The 19,314-nt window shown below is 44.7% G+C and overlaps 1 protein-coding gene across 1 annotated transcript; it reads left to right on the plus strand.

Annotated features, from left to right (window-relative positions):
- Nucleotides 1-838: 838 nt before the first annotated feature.
- On the plus strand, nt 839-19,142 carry LOC116988341 (transmembrane protein 200A-like). Its single transcript, XM_033044944.1, has 2 exons — nt 839-2,474; nt 17,523-19,142. The coding sequence occupies exon 2, from the start codon at nt 17,541-17,543 to the stop codon at nt 18,837-18,839; it is 1,299 nt and encodes a 432-aa protein (XP_032900835.1). The 5' UTR covers nt 839-2,474; nt 17,523-17,540; the 3' UTR covers nt 18,840-19,142.
- Nucleotides 19,143-19,314: the final 172 nt, after the last annotated feature.

The following is a 19,314-nucleotide window of genomic DNA, read 5'->3' on the forward strand; positions in this document are numbered from 1 at the left end:
GTAGGTCAGAAGTCAGAACGTTAACTTTGTCTAAGCAGAGCAGACAGAATCTGTGTGGTTTCCAACACCTATTATCTGAATGGTGGCCGATTAGGAAAGGGGGAGATGCAACGAGACCTGGGTGTCATGGTACACCAGTCATTAAAAGTAGGCATGCAGGTGCAGCAGGCAGTGAAGAAGGCGAATGGTATGTTAGCATTCATAGCAAAAGGATTTGAGTATAGGAGCAGGGAGGTTCTACTGCAGTTGTACAGGGTCTTGGTGAGACCACACCTGGAGTATTGCGTACAGTTTTGGTCTCCTAATCTGAGGAAAGACATTCTTGCCATAGAGGGAGTACAGAGAAGGTTCACCAGACTGATTCCTGGGATGTCAGGACTTTCATATGAAGAAAGACTGGATAGACTCGGTTTGTACTCGCTAGAATTTAGAAGATTGAGGGGGGATCTTATAGAAACTTACAAAATTCTTAAGGGGTTGGACAGGCTAGATGCAGGAAGATTGTTCCCGATGTTGGGGAAGTCCAGAACAAGGGGTCACAGTTTAAGGATAAGGGGGAAATCTTTTAGGACCAAGATGAGGAAAACCTTTTTCACACAGAAAGTGGTGAATCTCTGGAATTCTCTGCCACAGAAGGTAGTTGAGGCCAGTTCATTGGCTATATTTAAGAGGGAGTTAGATGTGGCCCTTGTGGCTAAAGGGATCAGGGGGTATGGAGAGAAGGCAGGTACAGGATACTGAGTTGGATGATCAGCCATGATCATATTGAATGGCGGTGCAGGCTCGAAGGGCCGAATGGCCTACTCCTGCACCTATTTTCTATGTTTCTTATCTTATTTCAGATTCCCAACATCTACAATGTTAGATGTCCAAAAGCCGAGATGCCCATTGATTGTCCGCCATTGCCGCTGCATCTCACCCTCGCACCGACCTCGTTGTCCTCAGTCCTTTCATCATTGTCCCAGCGAAACTTAACGGAAGCCGCAGGAACCGCGAATCATCTTCATTACATTAGAAACATTTCGCCTCCAGGGGCTAAAGTCGAGTTCAACAATTTTGAGATATTCGGTGTTTTCATATTTCCCGAGTAGCCTCCACACCCCCCTCACCAAGTTAAGTCGGCTATTTCACACTGAGGTACTCTAGTCTCCATCCCCGCTTTAATCGCTCCCACTCCCCACCCTTCCACAGACCGTTTCTTTTGTTCTCTGTAAGAAGGAACTGCAGATGCTGGTTTACACCGAAGATAGACACAAAACGCTGGAGTAACTCAGCGGGACAGGCAGCGTCTCTGGAGAGAAGGAATGGGTGAATTTCTGGTCGAGACCTTTCTTCAGACTCTTCCATTGTTCTCTATAATTTCCTGCTGACTATTCTGTTTATATCTGACCATTGCCAATTCTGATGAAGGATGATAGACTCCAAGACAGTAGCTCTTGCTTCTATCTGCCCAAGCTGCCTGGTCTGAATATATATCCACTATTTCCTCTTTATCATTTCACATTTTCCAGCAAGCGGGATCATTTGCATTTTTTAAAAATTGTTATTCGAAATTGAAGCCTTTAAATTTCAACGAAATTTCAACAAAACAGCGAGCGGCAGCTTATATTCTCGAGGTAAAGTTCATTCAGATATAAAATTCGAATCAAAACCTTTTTTTTTAACGAGGGATCGAATTGGTTTAAACCTGGAGTTTGAAGCGGCTGAACTGAAATTGACCCGAAGGATTTACGAATAAACTGTTCCTCCTCCTAGGGTCCTTGTGTGATGCCAGTGAGTGAAGCAGCTAAAGAGACAGATAGACAGTTAGACGCGTAAGTTTATTCCAGAAAGGACAGAAGCATGAAATGAATCGCAGCGAAGATTAAGATGACAAATGCAGCGGAGAGAGAGAGAAAAAAAATCAAATTGCAGACGGCGCCAATGTAGCCAGCGGTTGGAGAATGCGACCTAACAAAGTGGGAAATGATCGAAGGCTTAAATGATCGAAGGCTCCAATGCTGCGAGAAATGACCGCGGAGATGGGGGAGTGAAAAGCTACGGTACAATTGAGGCTCACGACCGCTGGCAACTTGGTTTGGGTTGACGCCCAGCTAAAACGTGCATGTGTGGAGCAGAAGGCAGAGTGGGTCAGATCGTGTATCCGCTATCCCCCCGCTACCCTTCATTGTCCTCGAAGATAGGCACAACAATGCTGGAGTAACTCAGCGGGTCAGACAGGCAGCATCTCTGGAGAGGAGTGGCGTTTAGGGTCGAGACCCTTCTTCATCCTCGCCTCGTTGTAGCGGCCGCTTTGATCCTCTGCTTAGTCCCCTTCCCTCCCTTCTGCTTAGGAACATCAAGCCATTTGAAATACGCAGAGATGGGTGATTTATAAGTGGCACCCACCCGCGACACGGCGAGGATATTCCAAGTTTTTTTAAAAAGCTGCATAAATCGCAGGAGAAATGAACGGGCAATTTCTTCCAGAGAAGGTAAGCGTGTGGCCCCTGTGTGGATTAAATTATAGTTTGGGGGTTAAACCGACAAGTCTGCGGACGATATCCAGTCCTTGACCTCCGTGGAATAGAATGGCCGAGCTTTTTGTTGCTCTTCAGAGGTTGGAAGAAACTTTACGTTTGTGTTTGCATTAGAGTAACAACTTTCGAGTGGGGAAACAGTAGTCTTAAACTGTAACAATGTAACAACTGGAGTTTGTAACAACTTGTAACAACTGTAACATTTGGGACTTGAATTGTTTCAATTCCAGTTTTCGCCTCTTTTAGCGACTGTTGTTGGTCGCCACTGATTTACATTGTGAAATGAATGAAAAAATGGCAATTGTCGTCCCTTGAATCCAAATCTCTGGTTGCCTCAGACTGCTAACTAATGCAGGCATTTTTCTGGCATTGCCTCATGAAAAGTTAATCTCTGGCCTGTAGTCGTCCCAAGCCTCCCCTCTCTTTATCATCATCTTGTTTTAATTTTATCAGTTTGATTGTGAACAACTGGATCTGAATTTCCACTTTTAAAAAAAGAAATAGTTCCCAGATGTAGTTTCCAAAGCGTTCGTTCACTTCTCCCTCAAACCCACTCTGTGTGCAAAGTGACTTTGTGGAATTGCAAAGTCTTTCCTCTGGCAACACAATTTGGAATCACTTTATCACTCTTGGCAACTTTTCTTAACTCTGATCAGCGTTGATACTGTCCTTTTAAACAAATGTCCTTGTACACAACTGTAAACTGAGCCGAGAAAATTGTGCAAACAGAACTTGAAAATAAGCAATGTAGTAAGGAACTGCAGATGCTGGTTTACACCGAAATACTGGAGTGACTCAGCGGGTCAGGCAGCATCTATGGGGAGAAGGAATAGGTGATTTATAGTCGAGACCCTTCTTCAGAAGTAGGGACAAGTAGAACTTGTAGATTTCTTCTACAGCTGTACAATTTCTTCCCGGCTATGATATTAGACATCTGGACCACCCTATCAGCAAATAGAGAGCCGTCCTGACCTACCATCGACCTCATTGGAGACCCTCGGACTATCTTTAATCGGACTTTACTGAACTTTATTTTGCCCTAAACGTTATTCCCTTTATCCTGTCTCCGTACAGTGCAGACGGCTTGATTGTACTCATTTAATCTTCGCACTGACTAAATAGCACGCAACAAAAAATATTTCCACTGTACCACGGTACACGTGACAATAATACACTAAACAAAGATTGAATAGAAATGTAAAAAGGATAATGGAGATATTAAGATTTAATGATAGATAAATCCACCGGATGTGATGATATTAAAATAAATACAAATCTTGCAATGTATTAGTCGAGAATTGGACTTCTGGATTTAAAAAAAATGACCACTGTTATATGGGAAGAGAAGAAAGGTGAAACTGGGAATCCATATACCTTTGGGGTGAGGATGTTTGGGGTGAGGGCTGGGATAGATTCTTTATATGAGCAGGAAATGCAGAGATCATGATATATCACCAGAGATGAGAAACAGCTAACATTACTCACAAAGATGCTCTCGGTGTCCAAAGGTCTGTTCATCTCTTTCTTAAATATTCCCAAAGAGGAAGCATTTTTAAGGCACGCTGGGGTGGAATATTTTAACCACCCAAATGAGGGAATGTCTCCTCATTTCAGTCACGGATAGCTGAGCCCATAACTGAGGTTTGGATGGCTCCTAGTTCCAAACCCCGCACTCAAGTGAAAACGACCTTTCAGCAAATTCCTTGTTGTGTGCCAACAACCTTTGTTTCAATAACCTTGAGAAACTCAGCGGGTGAGGCAGCATCGAGACCCAGTCTCGACCCAAAACGTTGCCAATTCCTTCTCTCCATAGATGCTGCCTCACTCGCTGAGTTTCTCCAGCATTTTGTGTCTACCTTCGATTTTATCAGCATCTGCAGTTCTTTCTTAAACGTGGAACACCTTCCTCTTTATAATGTACTGTATACCCAATCTCCTCAATATCTCCTCTTTGAAACCACACTCTCATTCTGGGACCTCACATCGCGTATAATTCTGCTCTGCTCCATCTCCTCTACAATTCGCGTTGTGAAGTAACTGTTTTAAAAAAAAAAAATTTGGACAATGTTGGGTTGACTGTCCTGTATTAATGATCGATGCAGAATGCTGGAACAACTCAGTGGGTCAGGCAGCATCTCGGGAGAACAAGAATGGGTGACATTTTGGGTCGGGACCCAAATTAAATTTCAAGATCCTCCTTGATGTCTACAAAGCCCTTAATGGGCTTGCCCCCACCTACATCAAAAGTCTGCTTACCCACCACACCACCTCCAGGTCCCTCAGATCGGCCGACTTGGGGTTACTGAACATCCCGCGGTCTAGGCATAAGCTCAGGGGCGACCGCGCCTTTGCGGTTGCTGCTCCTAGACTGTGGAACAGCATCCCTCTTCCCATCAGAACTGCCCCCTCCATCGACTACTTTAAGTCGAGACTTAAAACTCATCTTTACTCCCAAGCCTTTCTTGACGTCCTCTTAGTGAGGGCTATATGTATGTATTTATATATGTACTTAATCCATGAACCACTGTTGTACAACGTTAGTACCTCCACCAATGTAAAGCACTTTGGCCAACGAGAGTTGTATTTTAAATGTGCTATAGAAATAAAAGTGACTTGACTTGACTTGCTTCAGTAGTTCTGTATTAATGTTGGATGACATCGCACAGAATGAATCCCAGATCATCCCACCTTTAGGAATTGACTGAACTTTGAGTCTTTGAGGACGCCTCCCTTTAATTCTCATCCTGTTCTCCGGTTGCGAGTGGAACTGGGCCAGGGAAGTGGTGAGATTTTTAATATGAGTGCAGGAAGATGGGGTTATTTTTGATGGGTAATCATTTAATATGCACACCTTGTAGCTACAGCAATTGAAATGATAACACCTTGCGGGAGGATGGGTAGCATATGCCTGGCTCTGCAGGGAACAAAGCAGAAATGGTTCGGTCTCCTGTTACTTGCGCAGAAACAAATCAGTGGCACAACACGCTTTATATAAGCAACATTTCACATGCCGTCAGCTTACTGGGCAGGCTACACCCACTCAAAGGTATTTCTGCAATCTCCGGTCACGAGCAAGTGCAGGAATTTGCTTTCTGAACTTTACATGAGTTCAGTGATAAGGGACCAGTGCCACTGCTCATCGCTGCCTCTTACTCTGTCTCTGTCTCTGTCTCCAACCCACCATTGACTCCATCTACACTTCATGTTACCTCGGAAATGCAGCCAACATAATCGAAGACTTGTCCCACCCCGATCATTTCTCCTTCACCCCACTGCCATCCAGCGGAAGGTAGAGAAGATTGAAAGCTCGCACCACCAGATTCAGGAGCCGCTTCTTCCCCTCTGTTTTATCAGGCTTCTGAATGATTCTTCCATAAGCTGGGGTACTGCACAATCCAAGGTACACAAAAATGCTGGAGAAACTCAGCGGGTGCAGCAGCATCTATGGAGCGAAGGAAATAGGCAACGTTTCGGGCCGAAACCCTTCAGGAAGGAAATAGGTAACGTTTCGGGCCGAAACCCGGAAGGGTTTCGTCCCGAAACGTTGCCTATTTCCTTCGCTCCATAGATGCTGCTGCACCCGCTGAGTTTCTCCAGCATTTTTGTGTACCTTCGATTTTCCAGCATCTGCAGTTCCTTCTTAAATACTGTACAATCCACCTCTACCCTATTGAGGAAATTAGTCTTTGTCTATGGAACTGATGAGAACTATATTCTGCACTCTGTGTCTTCCCCCTTGCTCTATCTATTGTACGAGACTTGGACTTGATTGTGTGTATATAGTCCATATGATCTATTTGGATTGCATGCAAAACTGAGCTTTTCACTTCCCCTAGTACATGTTACAATAATATTAAACCTAAATAACATAGTGTCAATTTCAGACCGTGCCATAGTTGCCCTTGAGGGGAAACAATGTCTCAGCAGATCTTTGACAAGCCCCATCAGATTCTTATGTTACCTTTTGTTTTTCCAAATTCCCCTGCTGGGGGGAAGGCAGGAGAATGAGGTTGAGAAGGAAAGGCTTGATTGAATGGCGCATTAGACTTGATGGGCTGAATGGCCTAATTCTACTCCTTGAACTTCTGCTACTTATGAAGAACCAACCTTGGGCATCTTCTCTGGATTGTAATCATTGAAGAATATTCTTCTTTAAAATAAGGATACCAAACCTGTAGGTTGTTCTCCTGGTATGGTCAATAGCTATATACTACAATTCTCAAATTATTTCCTATTGCTGAGCATTAACTTCTTATGGTTCATGTATAAGACCCATAGAGGGAGTGCAGAGAAGGTTCACCAGACTGATTCCTGGGATGTCAGGACTGTCTTATGAAGAAAGACTGGATAGACTTGGTTTATACTCTCTAGAATTTAGGAGATTGAGAGGGGATCTTATTGAAACTTATAAAATTCTTAAGGGGTTGGACAGGCTAGATGCAGGAAGATTGCTCCCGATGTTGGGGAAGTCCAGGACACGGGGTCACAGCTTAAGGATAAGGGGGAAATCTTTTAAAACCGAGATGAGAAGAACTTTTTTCACACAGAGAGTGGTGAATCTCTGGAACTCTCTGCCACAGAGGGTAGTCGAGGCCAGTTCATTGGCTATATTTAAGAGGGAGTTAGATGTGGCCCTTGTGGCTAAGGGGATCAGAGGGTATGGAGAGAAGGCAGGTACGGGATACTGATTTGGATGATCAGCCATGATCATATTGAATGGCGGTGCAGGCTCGAAGGGCCGAATGGCCTACTCCTGCACCTAATTTCTATGTTTCTAAGACCTCCAGCTCTTGGTTTCTGTAGACATCCTTCATTTCAACAACCTACTGCTTTCTATTCTTCCCACCACAGTGGATAACCTCACATTTCATTACATTATATTTAATTTGTCACATGTCTTCCCCCTCACTTTACCCACCGGTATTCTTTTGCAGAGTTTGTGCCATCATGGCCAAATACAGGCCAGTGGGACTAGTGTAACCGGGATATGTTCGCTGGTGTGGGCAAGTATGGCCGAAGGACCTAGTTCCGCACTGTGTGAAATCTATGACTCACAAATTGCTTTACTTGCCTAATGTTGCAGCATCAGCAAATCTGGAAATCAACAAAGGCTTTAAAAAAAGCACTTTCTTTCTAAATTTTCTGGCTGATTAATTAAGATCACCGATCTCTGAAAGAGGAGCTTAATTACATATGCTAAGTTCATATGCAGGATCTATTATTAATGTCGACTTGGGAACTTATTAGAGAGGAAGTTGAAGTATAGACACATTTTGAATTACATCAAATTCATAATCACAGCTAGATAGTTTTCACAGAATCTGTGGAGTTCGCTCCCAGAAATGACGTAAATCACAACGGTTTGCTATGTAGAAAAATGTTAGTGCAATAAACATTTATACAGCAATAGAATGTGCCAGAAAGAACAATAGAATGTGTAGGAAGGAACTGCAAATGCTGGTTTAAATCGTAGACACAAAACGCTGGAGTAACTCAGCGGGACAGGCAGCATCTCTGGAGAGAAGGAATGGGTGAAGTTTCAGGTCGAGACCCTTCTTCAGACTGGTGTCAGGGGGGTGGGCGGTAGATAGATAAGCAAGTGTAAGGTGTGAAAGCAGGACAAAGGGAATGGATTAGACTTGATTTTCCCTATTTGGCATATCTTCAGCCATCACGCACAGGGTGACATGCTACTGATTACAGGTATATTATTGGAAATGGGAACAAGTATTTGACAAGTTTTAAAGTGAAAGTCTGATTTTCCACTGACCATGTCGGCGCTGCCACAGTTTGAGCAGATTGGGCGAACTTTATAGTTTCCGAGAGTTCTCGTAAGATTCTTGCCAACAATACCTCATTAAAAGCTGCGTGGGAGGGTGAGCTGAATACGAAACTAACAGACCAGCAATGGGACTCTGCCTTGGATTTGATCCATTCTTCCTCCATATGTGCCCGTCATGGCCTAATCCAATGCAAAGTCCTTCACAAAGTCCACTACACAAATGCAAGATTATCTAGAATTTACCCCGCTGTTAGGGACACCTGCAACAGATGTAATCAATCTCCTGCCAACCATAGCCATATGTTGTGGTCTTGCCCTAAGCTAGCAGCCTTTTGGAGGAGTGCTTTCGACTTGATAAGCAGAGCCTACGGCCAGACTATTCCTCCAAACCCACTGTCAGCCATTTTCAGTACCCCTTCCAACACCAACCTCTCTGTTGCGGTGAAACGGGTTCTAACTTTTACAACCTTGTTAGCCCGGAGACTGATCTTGCTTAACTGGAGGCTCACCTGTCCCCCGACACACGCCCGCTGGATTAAGGAGGTGCTTTACAATTTTAAGCTTGAAAAACTTAGGTTCTCTCTCAAAGGCTCTACCAAGACATTCCTAGATACATGGAACCCTTTCTTGGAACTTGTTAACTGTCTCAACTTGTCCCCGGACTCGGAAGAGGGCTGAGTGCTCTCCACCATTGTTCTGCTCTACTGCAGCTGCTCTCCCCTTAACCCCCCCCCCCCTCCCCACACTTATTTATTTAATTACTTACTTATTTACTGTTATTAATGACCCCCTTTTTATCTTAATTTTTTTAATTTATTTTTTATTTTTAGTACTTTTTGTTTCGTTTATCTTACCATATTTGTGTGGATGTGTATGTATGTGAGTGTTGTTTGTCCCCGTTTGGTTCCGACCTGATTCGGGTGGGTTGAAGGTGGGTAAGGGTAAGGGCTTTGAGGGTCGCTTACATACTGTTGCACAATTATGCCTTGACTATCACTGTTTGTTATCATTGTACCAATTAGTCTAACATCGGTAGTGGGGAAACTGCTAGAGTCAGTTATTAAAGATGGGATAGCAGCACATTTGGAAAGTGGTGAAATCATTGGACAAAGTCAGCATGGATTTACAAAAGGTAAATCATGTCTGACGAATCTTATAGAATTTTTCGAGGATGTAACTAGTAGCGTGGATAGGGGAGACCAGTGGATGTGGTGTATCTGGACTTCCAGAAGGCTTTCGACAAGGTCCCACATAAGAGATTAGTATACAAACTTAAAGCACATGGCATTGGGGGTTCAGTATTGATGTGGATAGAGAACTGGCTGGCAAACAGGAAGCAAAGAGTAGGAGTAAACGGGTCCTTTTCACAATGGCAGGCAGTGACTAGTGGGGTACCGCAAGGCTCAGTGCTGGGACCCCAGCTATTTACAATATATATTAATGATCTGGATGAGGGAATTGAAGGCAATATCTCCAAGTTTGCGGATGACACTAAGCTGGGGGGCAGTGTTAGCTGTGAGGAGGATGCTAGGAGACTGCAAGGTGACTTGGATAGGCTGGGTGAGTGGGCAAATGGTTGGCAGATGCAGTATAATGTGGATAAATGTGAGGTTATCCATTTTGGTGGCAAAAACAGGAAAGCAGACTATTATCTAAATGGTGGCCGACTAGGAAAAGGGGAGATGCAGCGAGACCTGGGTGTCATGGTACACCAGTCATTGAAAGTGGGCATGCAGGGAAGTCCAGGACAAGGGGTCACAGCTTAAGGATAAGGGGGAAATCCTTTAAAACCGAGATGAGAAGAACTTTTTTCACACAGAGAGTGGTGAATCTCTGGAACTCTCTGCCACAGAGGGTAGTCGAGGCCAGTTCATTGGCTATATTTAAGAGGGAGTTAGATGTAGCCCTTGTGGCTAAGGGGATCAGAGGGTATGGAGAGAAGGCAGGTACGGGATACTGAGTTGGATGATCAGCCATGATCATATTGAATGGCGGTGCAGGCTCGAAGGGCCGAATGGCCTACTCCTGCACCTAATTTCTATGTTTCTATGTTTCTATGTCTGTTATCATTGTATGTATGCAAATTGCTGTGAAATTCAAATAAAAAGATTTAAATCAAGATTCTTGCCAGCAGCAACAATTACAGTTTTTACATAATTAATCCATCCCAGCCTTGCACGGAGTTTTATGGGAAATAACCAGGGAAAGAAAGATCAAAGATGTAGGAAGAAAGTCACTTGGGTGGTGCAGCTGGTAGAGCTGCTGCCTCACCGCCCGCGCTAGAGACCCGGGTTTGATTCTGACCTTGTGCACTGCCTGTGTGGAGTTTGCACGTTCTTCCTTGGGTCTCCATCTTGGTGGTCTGGTGTCATCCCACATCACAAAGACATGTGGGTTTGTAGATTAACTGGCCTCTGTGAAATTGCCCCTAGTGTGTAGTGTGTATGGATGTGACATAGAACTAGTAGTGTGAATGGGTAACCGATGGTCGGTGTAGACTAGATGGGCCGAAGGGCCCCTTTCCATGCTGTATCTCTGACCACTAAACACCAAACATGAAGAAGTTTTCAAAAGGTTTTCAAAACAGTTTGAAGGCAGGGTGCACGAGGAAATGGAGGAAATTCAAGAGTGAACATAGCGGTCAGCTAAAGGTACCAGTAACAATGGTAGACTGAGGTGACAAGCGTGTCACTGGCATCAGATGAGGACTTGTACACTCTGGAGTTTAGAAGGATGAGAGGGTATCTCATTGAAACATATAAGATTGTTAAGGGCTTGGACACACTAGAGGCAGGAAACATGTTCCCGATTTTGGGGGAGTCCAGAACTAGCGGCCACAGTTTAAGATAAAGGAGTAAGCCATTTAGCACAGAGACGAGGAAACACTTTTTCTCACAGAGAGTTATGAGTCTGTGGAATTCTCTGCCTCAGGTGGAGGCAGGTTCTCTGGATGCTTTCAAGAGAGAGCTAGACAGGGCTCTCAACAATAGCGGAGTCAGGGGATATGGGGAGAAGGTAGGAGCGGGGTACTGATTGTGGATGATCAGCCATGATCACATTGAATGACGGTGCTGGCTCGAAGGGCCAAATGGCGTACTCCTGCACCTATTGTCTATTGTCTATTGACACTGTTCGTATGGAGATTGATGAGGGTGGTGAATGTAGAGTTGAGGTTGCAGAGTGATATGGAAGAGAATGAAAAGGAGTGTGATTTTGTGAAGAAACAGGATCTGTATAATCTGATGATAATCTGCTTTTCATTTGGGTATCCAAAAGAAATTTAGGTGAAAGGATTGGACTTTATTCCCTGGAGCGCAGGCAGATGAGGGGTGATCTTATAGAGGTGTACAAAATCATGACAGGAATAGATCGGTAAAATCTTTTGCCCAGAGTAGGGGAATTGAGAACCAGAGGACACAGGTTTAAGGTGAGGGGGGAACGATTTGATAGGAACCTGAGGGGTAATTTTCATACACAAAGGTGCGTGGAATGAGCTGCCGGAGGAGGTAGTTCCACCAGATTCCCTCTAAACCTCTCGCTCCTCGCCTAAAACCATTGCCCTCGTGTCTTAGACACATCTGCAAACATAAAACATAGAGTATAGAACAGTACAGCACAGGAAACAGGCCATTCGGCCCACAATGTTTGTACTGTACGTGATGTCAAATTAAACTGATCTCATCTGCCTGTACATGATCCATATCTATCCATTCCGCGCACTTCCACGTGTCTATCTAAAAGCCTCTTTGACGCCACTATCGTATCTGCCTCCAATAGATTATCCGCCATAACCACCACCCCTGGCAATACGTTCCAGGCCCCAACTACTCTGCATTAACAAAACGCCTGCCCATATCCATTCAACTTTCCCCCTCTCACCTTATAGCTGTGCCCTCTAGTGTTGGACACTTCCACCCTGGGGGAAAGGTTCTGACTGTTTACCCTGTCTATGCCTCTCATCGTTTCATAGACTTCTATTGTCTCCTCTCAACCTCCGACGTTCCAGAGAAAACAATCCCAAGTCTATCCAACCCCTTTGAGCTGAAACCCTCTAATCCAGGCAGCATTCGGGAAAAGTGCAAGGGTGAAAAAATTCTCACAATCTATTCCATCTATGCCTCTGCTGACGTCGTATTCCTGTTTCATGTTGCCCGCAGTCTCCTCTGCTCCAAGGCAAACAAACCCATCTAATCTGATCTCTCATAAAGGAAGCATTATGTTCCAGGCATACTCTCAAGTGCAATCACATCCTTCAAGCTCCATTATAGTCTTACAACATGATTAAAAACATATTTAATACCTACACTTAATCACTACATTAATTATAATTGTTTCTTTAAACCTCTGGCTATTCGATGCTATGATACATCGTTAACAATATCATTCTCAGCTGCCCAGCGTGGTTCCGTTTCCACAGTGTACATTTCTACGATTCCTCATGTTGGCTCTCTCCTAGTGTTGGATCCATCACCGCCTGTTGCAGTCTCGGTCACGGTTATTTACCGAGCTGTTCTTCACGATGTCCTCACCTAGAATGCATCGCCTGTTGTCCTCAGAACCTCTAACCCAGCAGGGCTAATTGATTGAATTGATTGAAAATTACAGCATGGAAACGGGTCCTTCGACCCACTGAGTCCATGTCCCCCATTGATCATGCATTTGCACCAGTTCTATATTATTCCCACTTTCACATCCGCTCTCTACACACTCGGGGCAATTTACAGAGCGCCAATTAACCTACAAACCCGGGTGTGTTAGTAAGTTTATTGGCCAAGTATTCACATACAAGGAATTTGCCTTGGTGCTCCACCCACAAGTAACAACATGACATACAGTGACAGTTACGGATGACTCAGAAAACACTAAACATTAATAATAATAAAACATTAATGATAAAACGCCATTGATCAAGCATGTGAACCAACAAAATACCAGATCAAAGGGAGGCTACAGATTTTTGGCTGTTGAGTAGAGCAACTACTCGTGGATAAAAACCGCAGCACCTAGAGAAGCCCACAAGGTCACTTCGCACAGACAGCACCCGAGGTCAGGATCGAAACCGGGTCTCTGCCGCTGTGAGGCAGCAGCTCTACCTGCCGCGCCAGTGTACAGTAATTGATGAGTTGCTGGAAGGGGATGGATGGTATCGGAAAGGCTTTCCTTCCCTGGACTGACTGAGTAGAAGCAGGGTCCTGGCCCAGCTAACATCTGGCCCTCCTAATATTACTGTTTCAATTTTCGCTAAGGAACAGGATTTCATTCCAAAACGCGTTTCCTTGGGCAGAGTTGTACCATTGGGCTCTCAAATACATCTGCAGTCACTTTTCCTTTCGCAGTCTAATTGGAGTCATTATTAATGATTACTTTTGGCTGTGCTTTTGTTATGAAGCCTGTCCCCTGACTTGTGATCTGTGTACAATGATTTCCTCGCTTCCAACTGGGCAACATGAACAATGATGTTGGTGAGGCCTCGCTTGGAACACTGCCTACGGTTTTGGTCCTGTTACCTAATAAAATGTGTAGTGGTATCGGCCTGCTGGATCTCCCAGTTGCTAAACCACTTGAACTCCCCTTCCCATTCCCAAGCCAATCTTTCTGGCCTGGGCCTCCTCCATTTCTAGAGTGATACCACAAACTGGAGGAACAGCATCTCGTATTCAGCCTGGGTAGCTTACAACCTAATTGACTTCTCCAATTTTGGATAACACCCCCACTCCCCCCTTTAATTCCCTTCTCTTACCTGTGCCCCACCTGGTGTGTATACATTTCATCCAAAATCCTACCCCTCTTTTCACCCCCCCCCCTTCTCCTTCCCCCATCACCTGCCTATATCCCTTCCTCTGGCTTCACATTTCACTACACTCCTTATCTGACAGCCTTTAGTCTTCTCATCTCTGGCCATTGTCAACCTGTCTACCAACCAAATCTCACCTCAACTGTATCCACCTATCACTCACCAGGCTTTGTTCTGCTCCCACTACTTTTCCATCTTTCTCTTTCCAATCCCCACCACTTCAAACAGTCTAAAGAAGGGCCCTGACCCGGAATGTTGCCTCTCCATCTCTTCCAGGGATGCTGAAGGTCGACACAAAATGCTGGAATAACTCAGCAGGACAGGCAGCATCTCTGGAGAAAAGGAATGGATGATGTTTCAGGTCGAGGCCCTTCTTCAGACGATGCTGCCTAACCAGCTGAGTTGTTCTAGCCCTCTTTTGTGTTTTTAAAATAAATAGGAACATTGGTGACAATGTGAAGGAGATTCGCCAGGTGAACGAGTGCAAAGTCACATGAGTTGCTCTGTTGGCCTGTTCCACAAGTCGTATCATCTCTAAACCTGAGCTCATCCAAAACTCTGGTGTCCTCATCCATAACTTGTACCGTCATGTGTTCACCCATCATCTCTCGTTTAGCTGCTCCACAGCTATACCTAGATTTTACTACCTTCAGGTAGAAGGTACAGGAGCCTGAAGACTGCAACAACCAGGTTCAGGAATAGCTACTTCCCCACAGCCATCAGGCTATTAAACCTGGCTCGGACAAAACTCTGATTCTTAATAACCCATTATCTGTTATTTGCACTCTATCAGTTTATTTATTCATGTGTGTATATATTTATATCATGGTACATGGACACACTTATCTGTTTTGTAGTAAATGCCTACTATGTTCTGTGTGCTGAAGCAAAGCAAGAATTTCATTGTCCTATACAGGGACACATGACAATAAACTCACTTGAACTTGAACTTTTGTCATTTGTATGGGGAAGCTATATCTGAACACACCATATATTGTATTTTAATGGTGCTGTTTATACCTGCACTTTTTAAAAACTATTTGTACTGTTTTATCAGGAACTGGATTGTTTTTATAATTGTTATTATTTTATGCGTGAAATGTTTAAGTTTCATGTGCGATGCTCCGGTATACCCTGGGAAACCTCTCTTCTCATTTTGCACTGTACAACTGTTGCTTTGCAAGATGACAATAAAGGATGATGATGATGAACCACTCCCTGTAGATGGGAGATTCACATTCTCATTGCCGTAAAGATAAGCCACGATTTTCATCACTTGATTATTGTGCATTGAGTCTCTTGCCCAGAGTAGGTGAATCGAGGACCAGAGGACATAGGTTTAAGATGATGGGGGGAAAAATGTAATAGGAATCAGAGGGGTAACTTTTTCACACAAAGGGTGGTGGGTGTATGGAACAAGCTGCCAGAGGAGATAGTGGAGGCAGGGATTATCCCAACGTTTAAGAAACAGTTAGACAGGTACATGGATAGGACAGGTTTGGAGGGATATGGACCAAAAGCAGGTAGGTGGGACAAGTGTAGCTGGGACATGTTGATCAATGTGGGCAAGTTAGGCTGAAAGGCCTGTTTCCACACTGTATCACTGACTCTTTGTGGCTGAGACATTAACAACCTGGTCCTAAACTCTCCCATCTGTTCTCTTTGCCTCTTGCATTTTAAAATGTTTGTTTAAACTTTCCAGCAATGAAACAGGCCATTCAGCCCATCAGGTCTGTGCCAACCATCAAGCCACCTACATCAGTGTTTTTTTAAATTCTCCCCCATGTTCCCATGGATGACTCCTATCAGATTCCACCGCTCGTTAAGACACATTTACAGTGGCATTAACCGACTGGCCTGCACATCTTTGTCACTTGGGAGGAATCGGGGGCTTCTGAGGCAAACCAACATGGCACAGGAAGTACATGCAAACTCCACAGAAACAACATTCGAGGTCGGGATTGAACTAGGATCACTGCAGCTGTACAGCAGCAGTTCCACTACATGTACCACTACACCGCCTAGGATTGAGATATCTTTGTGTAGGATGGAACTGCAGATGCTGGTTTAAATCGAAGATGTAATTCGCGATGTAAAGCGCCTTGAGTATTCTAGAAAGGCGCTATATAAATCCCATCCATTATTATTATTATTATAGACACAAAAAGCTGGAGTAAAGGGGCTGTCGCACTTGGGTGTCATGCAGGTGGTGCGCGAAGATTTTGTGAATCTCAAAATCCTGGGGCGCCGCGCGTCACTGCCAACGTCACCACGCACTATGCACGTGTAATGCATGCCATGCTCGCATCACGTGCGCGTCACGATGCGCGGGGCGTGCTTAGTGACGCGTAAATTATGTCGCGTAAATGACGCCCAAGTGGGACAGACCCTTAACTCAGCGGGACAGGCAGCATCTCTGGAGAGAAGGAATGGGTGATGTTTCGGGTCGAGACCCTGCTTCAGACTGGATATCTTTTGCGGTTTCATGGCAAATTTTGTATGGTAACGTTTTAGTGAAGCATTTGGGAACGTAAGCTGCCAAACAAATTGAAGTTTTAAATGAAATGTTTCTGAGTTTTCAATATTCACTAAGACGTCACAGGTACATTTCTGAGTCTGTTCCGTCAGATCATTTTCACTTGATATTTATATTCAGTGGAATTTTCACTTGATATTTATATTCAGTGGAATTTTCACTGTTCTGACCTCCTTTTGTGTGTTGTGTCCTTTATTTTTATTGTTTGGCTGTATGGGAATTTCATTTCACTGGGCCATCTGGCACACGTGGTGAAGCTGTGGTGAATGTATCTTGTATCTTGTATCTTTCATAGAAACATAGAAAATAGGTGCAGGAGTAGGCCATTCGGCCCTTCGAACCTGCACCGCCATTCAATATGATCATGGCTGATCATCCAACTCAGTATCCTGTACCTGCCTTCTCTCCATACCCCCTGATCCCTTTAGCCACAAGGGCCACATCTTACTCCCTCTTAAATATAGCCAATGAACTGGCCTCAACTACCTTCTGTGGCTGAGAATTCCAGAGATTCACCACTCTCTGTGTGAAAAATGTTTTCCTCATCTCGGTCCTAAAAGATTTCCCCCTTATCCTTAAACTGTGACTTTCCCCTCCCTTCCCCATTTTAATCTTGTACTAAATTGTATATTTGATAGTAACTTTCCTCAGATTGTTACTGTATGGATGATGCTTCTCCATTTTTAGATTGCAATGGGTAATATAAAGATTAATGTTACCCTCTCCCCCCCCCCCCCACCTTATGCCTTAATACATACTTAATACTTAATAGATGGCACTTTATTGAAGTGCAGAACTTAATAGCAGAAATGGGAAAGAATTCAAATGGGAATGTTTGTAAATATGTGACATTTTTCTCTTTAAAGTAACTTTATCCCCTTTTATTTTAAGTGAACTATAGGCTCCAGAATGATGAGCACAGAAAATAAACCAGCCACAAAGACCCAGAAAAGCATTGGCCAACCCGCTCTTCACTCCCGTGGTAAAGCATCAAGATCAAATTATATTTCCAGAGATGATAAGAGTGTCAAAGCAAAAATTAATATGCGCTCGCCCGCTGGGCTCTTCATTATATTGGGCCTGTTGATTGTCATGGTGGGGATCGCTATAGCAGTTGCTGGCTACTGGCCTTATAAACACAATGTTCAGGCGCCAGTGATTCAGCGGGGAACAAATAACAGTGAATTGGCCGTCAACATTCAACTTGCCAAATCAAGGCTTCACCCTCGACCGGGGCAAAGGAACGAGAAGCTGAAACTAATTGGCCCACTGATCATGGGCATCGGGTTATTCGTGTTCATCTGCGCGAACACGGTCTTGTATGAAAATCGGGACAGGGAAACCAAACTCCTGGCCCAGGGAAAGATTTATTCCATCGCGGGCCAGGCTGTCAATGGGGATGACAGTGAAGCGGAGAGGTCTCTGCAGGATCCCATTCCGTCTTCCACTGAGACCAGCGCCATTGAAGAGACCAGCAGCGCCATCTACGACCACGAACGCTCCTGTGCCAACTCTGCAAATCATAAAATGACGGCCCAGTTGCTGCATCACAAAAGACCCTCCCCGTCCGTCTCCCTTTGTAGCGTGGCCTCCGAGTCTGGCAACTCCAGCGAAGGGAACCTCAACGTCCCTTTGAACTACGGCAGTGAGTCGGTCTCCACCGCGGTGGTGCTGCCGGTCATTAAACTCAACAACTGTGTGATTGATACTCCAGTGGTCGCTGATGTGGTGGAAGATACTGAGCTTGGACAGTCTGTGACCATGTTATTGTCCACCGAGGAACTGAGCAGGTTACAGAACCATGGATACATCCGCTCCGGCAGCATCCGTAGCGCCGATGATGCTCCTCGCATCGTGGACACCGACCAGCCCTCGCCTCGCCAGTCCTTCCCCAACAGGTTTATTGGGAGGTTGTTCTTCTCAGGGGCCACCAGGAAGACGTACTGCTCCGACCTGCAACTCCACACTTCGTGCGGCCACTCCGGGGCCCGTGACCTCGGGATTAACGCCAGCGAGCTCAGCCAACAGCAGCAACAGACGGAAAGGCAGCAGCACAGGAGTTGGCCACGTTTGGATTGCAGCTACATAAAGAAGTATCTGAAGCTGGAAAACCGAGAGGACAGCGTGGACAAGTTACTAGAACAGGCTGAACGCGAGTATGCAGGCGAGGAGCAGAATGTTAAGGAGCTAAGGAATGAAAGACTCTGAACATTAAACGCATTTGCAGATGGGTTAAAATATTTATCCAGGCCGCAATTTCTGAAAAGAAAAACCTTCCGATGTGGTCAACTGAAAATATGGGTTGCGGATTGGAAGCGACTCGCAAAAACATTGCTCCTCATTCTGTGGTTGTTGTAATAATTCGCTCCTTTTTGACTGAACTGTGCCAAACAGTGTTAGTCTTTCCACCCAAGTCTAACTCTCCTAATATGGTGGACAATCAGCTGGGGAGGACAGAATTGGATCGTTTTCACTGGAATGTTGGAAATTGAGGGGAAACCCAACAGAAGTGTATAAAAATGATGGGAGGCATAGATAGGCTAGACACTCAGACCTTTTCCCCAGGATGGACATATCACATACTAGAAGGCTTAGCCTTAAGGTGAGGGGCAACGTTTCAAGGAGATGTGCGGGGCAAGTTTTATTTACATACATAGGGTGGTTTGACTGGGACGCACTGCTG

Source organism: Amblyraja radiata, chromosome 27 (genome assembly GCF_010909765.2).
Source record: "Amblyraja radiata isolate CabotCenter1 chromosome 27, sAmbRad1.1.pri, whole genome shotgun sequence".
Classification (NCBI taxonomy): Eukaryota; Metazoa; Chordata; class Chondrichthyes; order Rajiformes; family Rajidae; genus Amblyraja; species Amblyraja radiata.

Coding starts and splice junctions, on each gene's coding strand:
- LOC116988341 (XM_033044944.1), top strand. CDS start 17,541: ATGATGAGCACAGAAAATAAACCAGCCACAAAGACCCAGAAAAGCATT.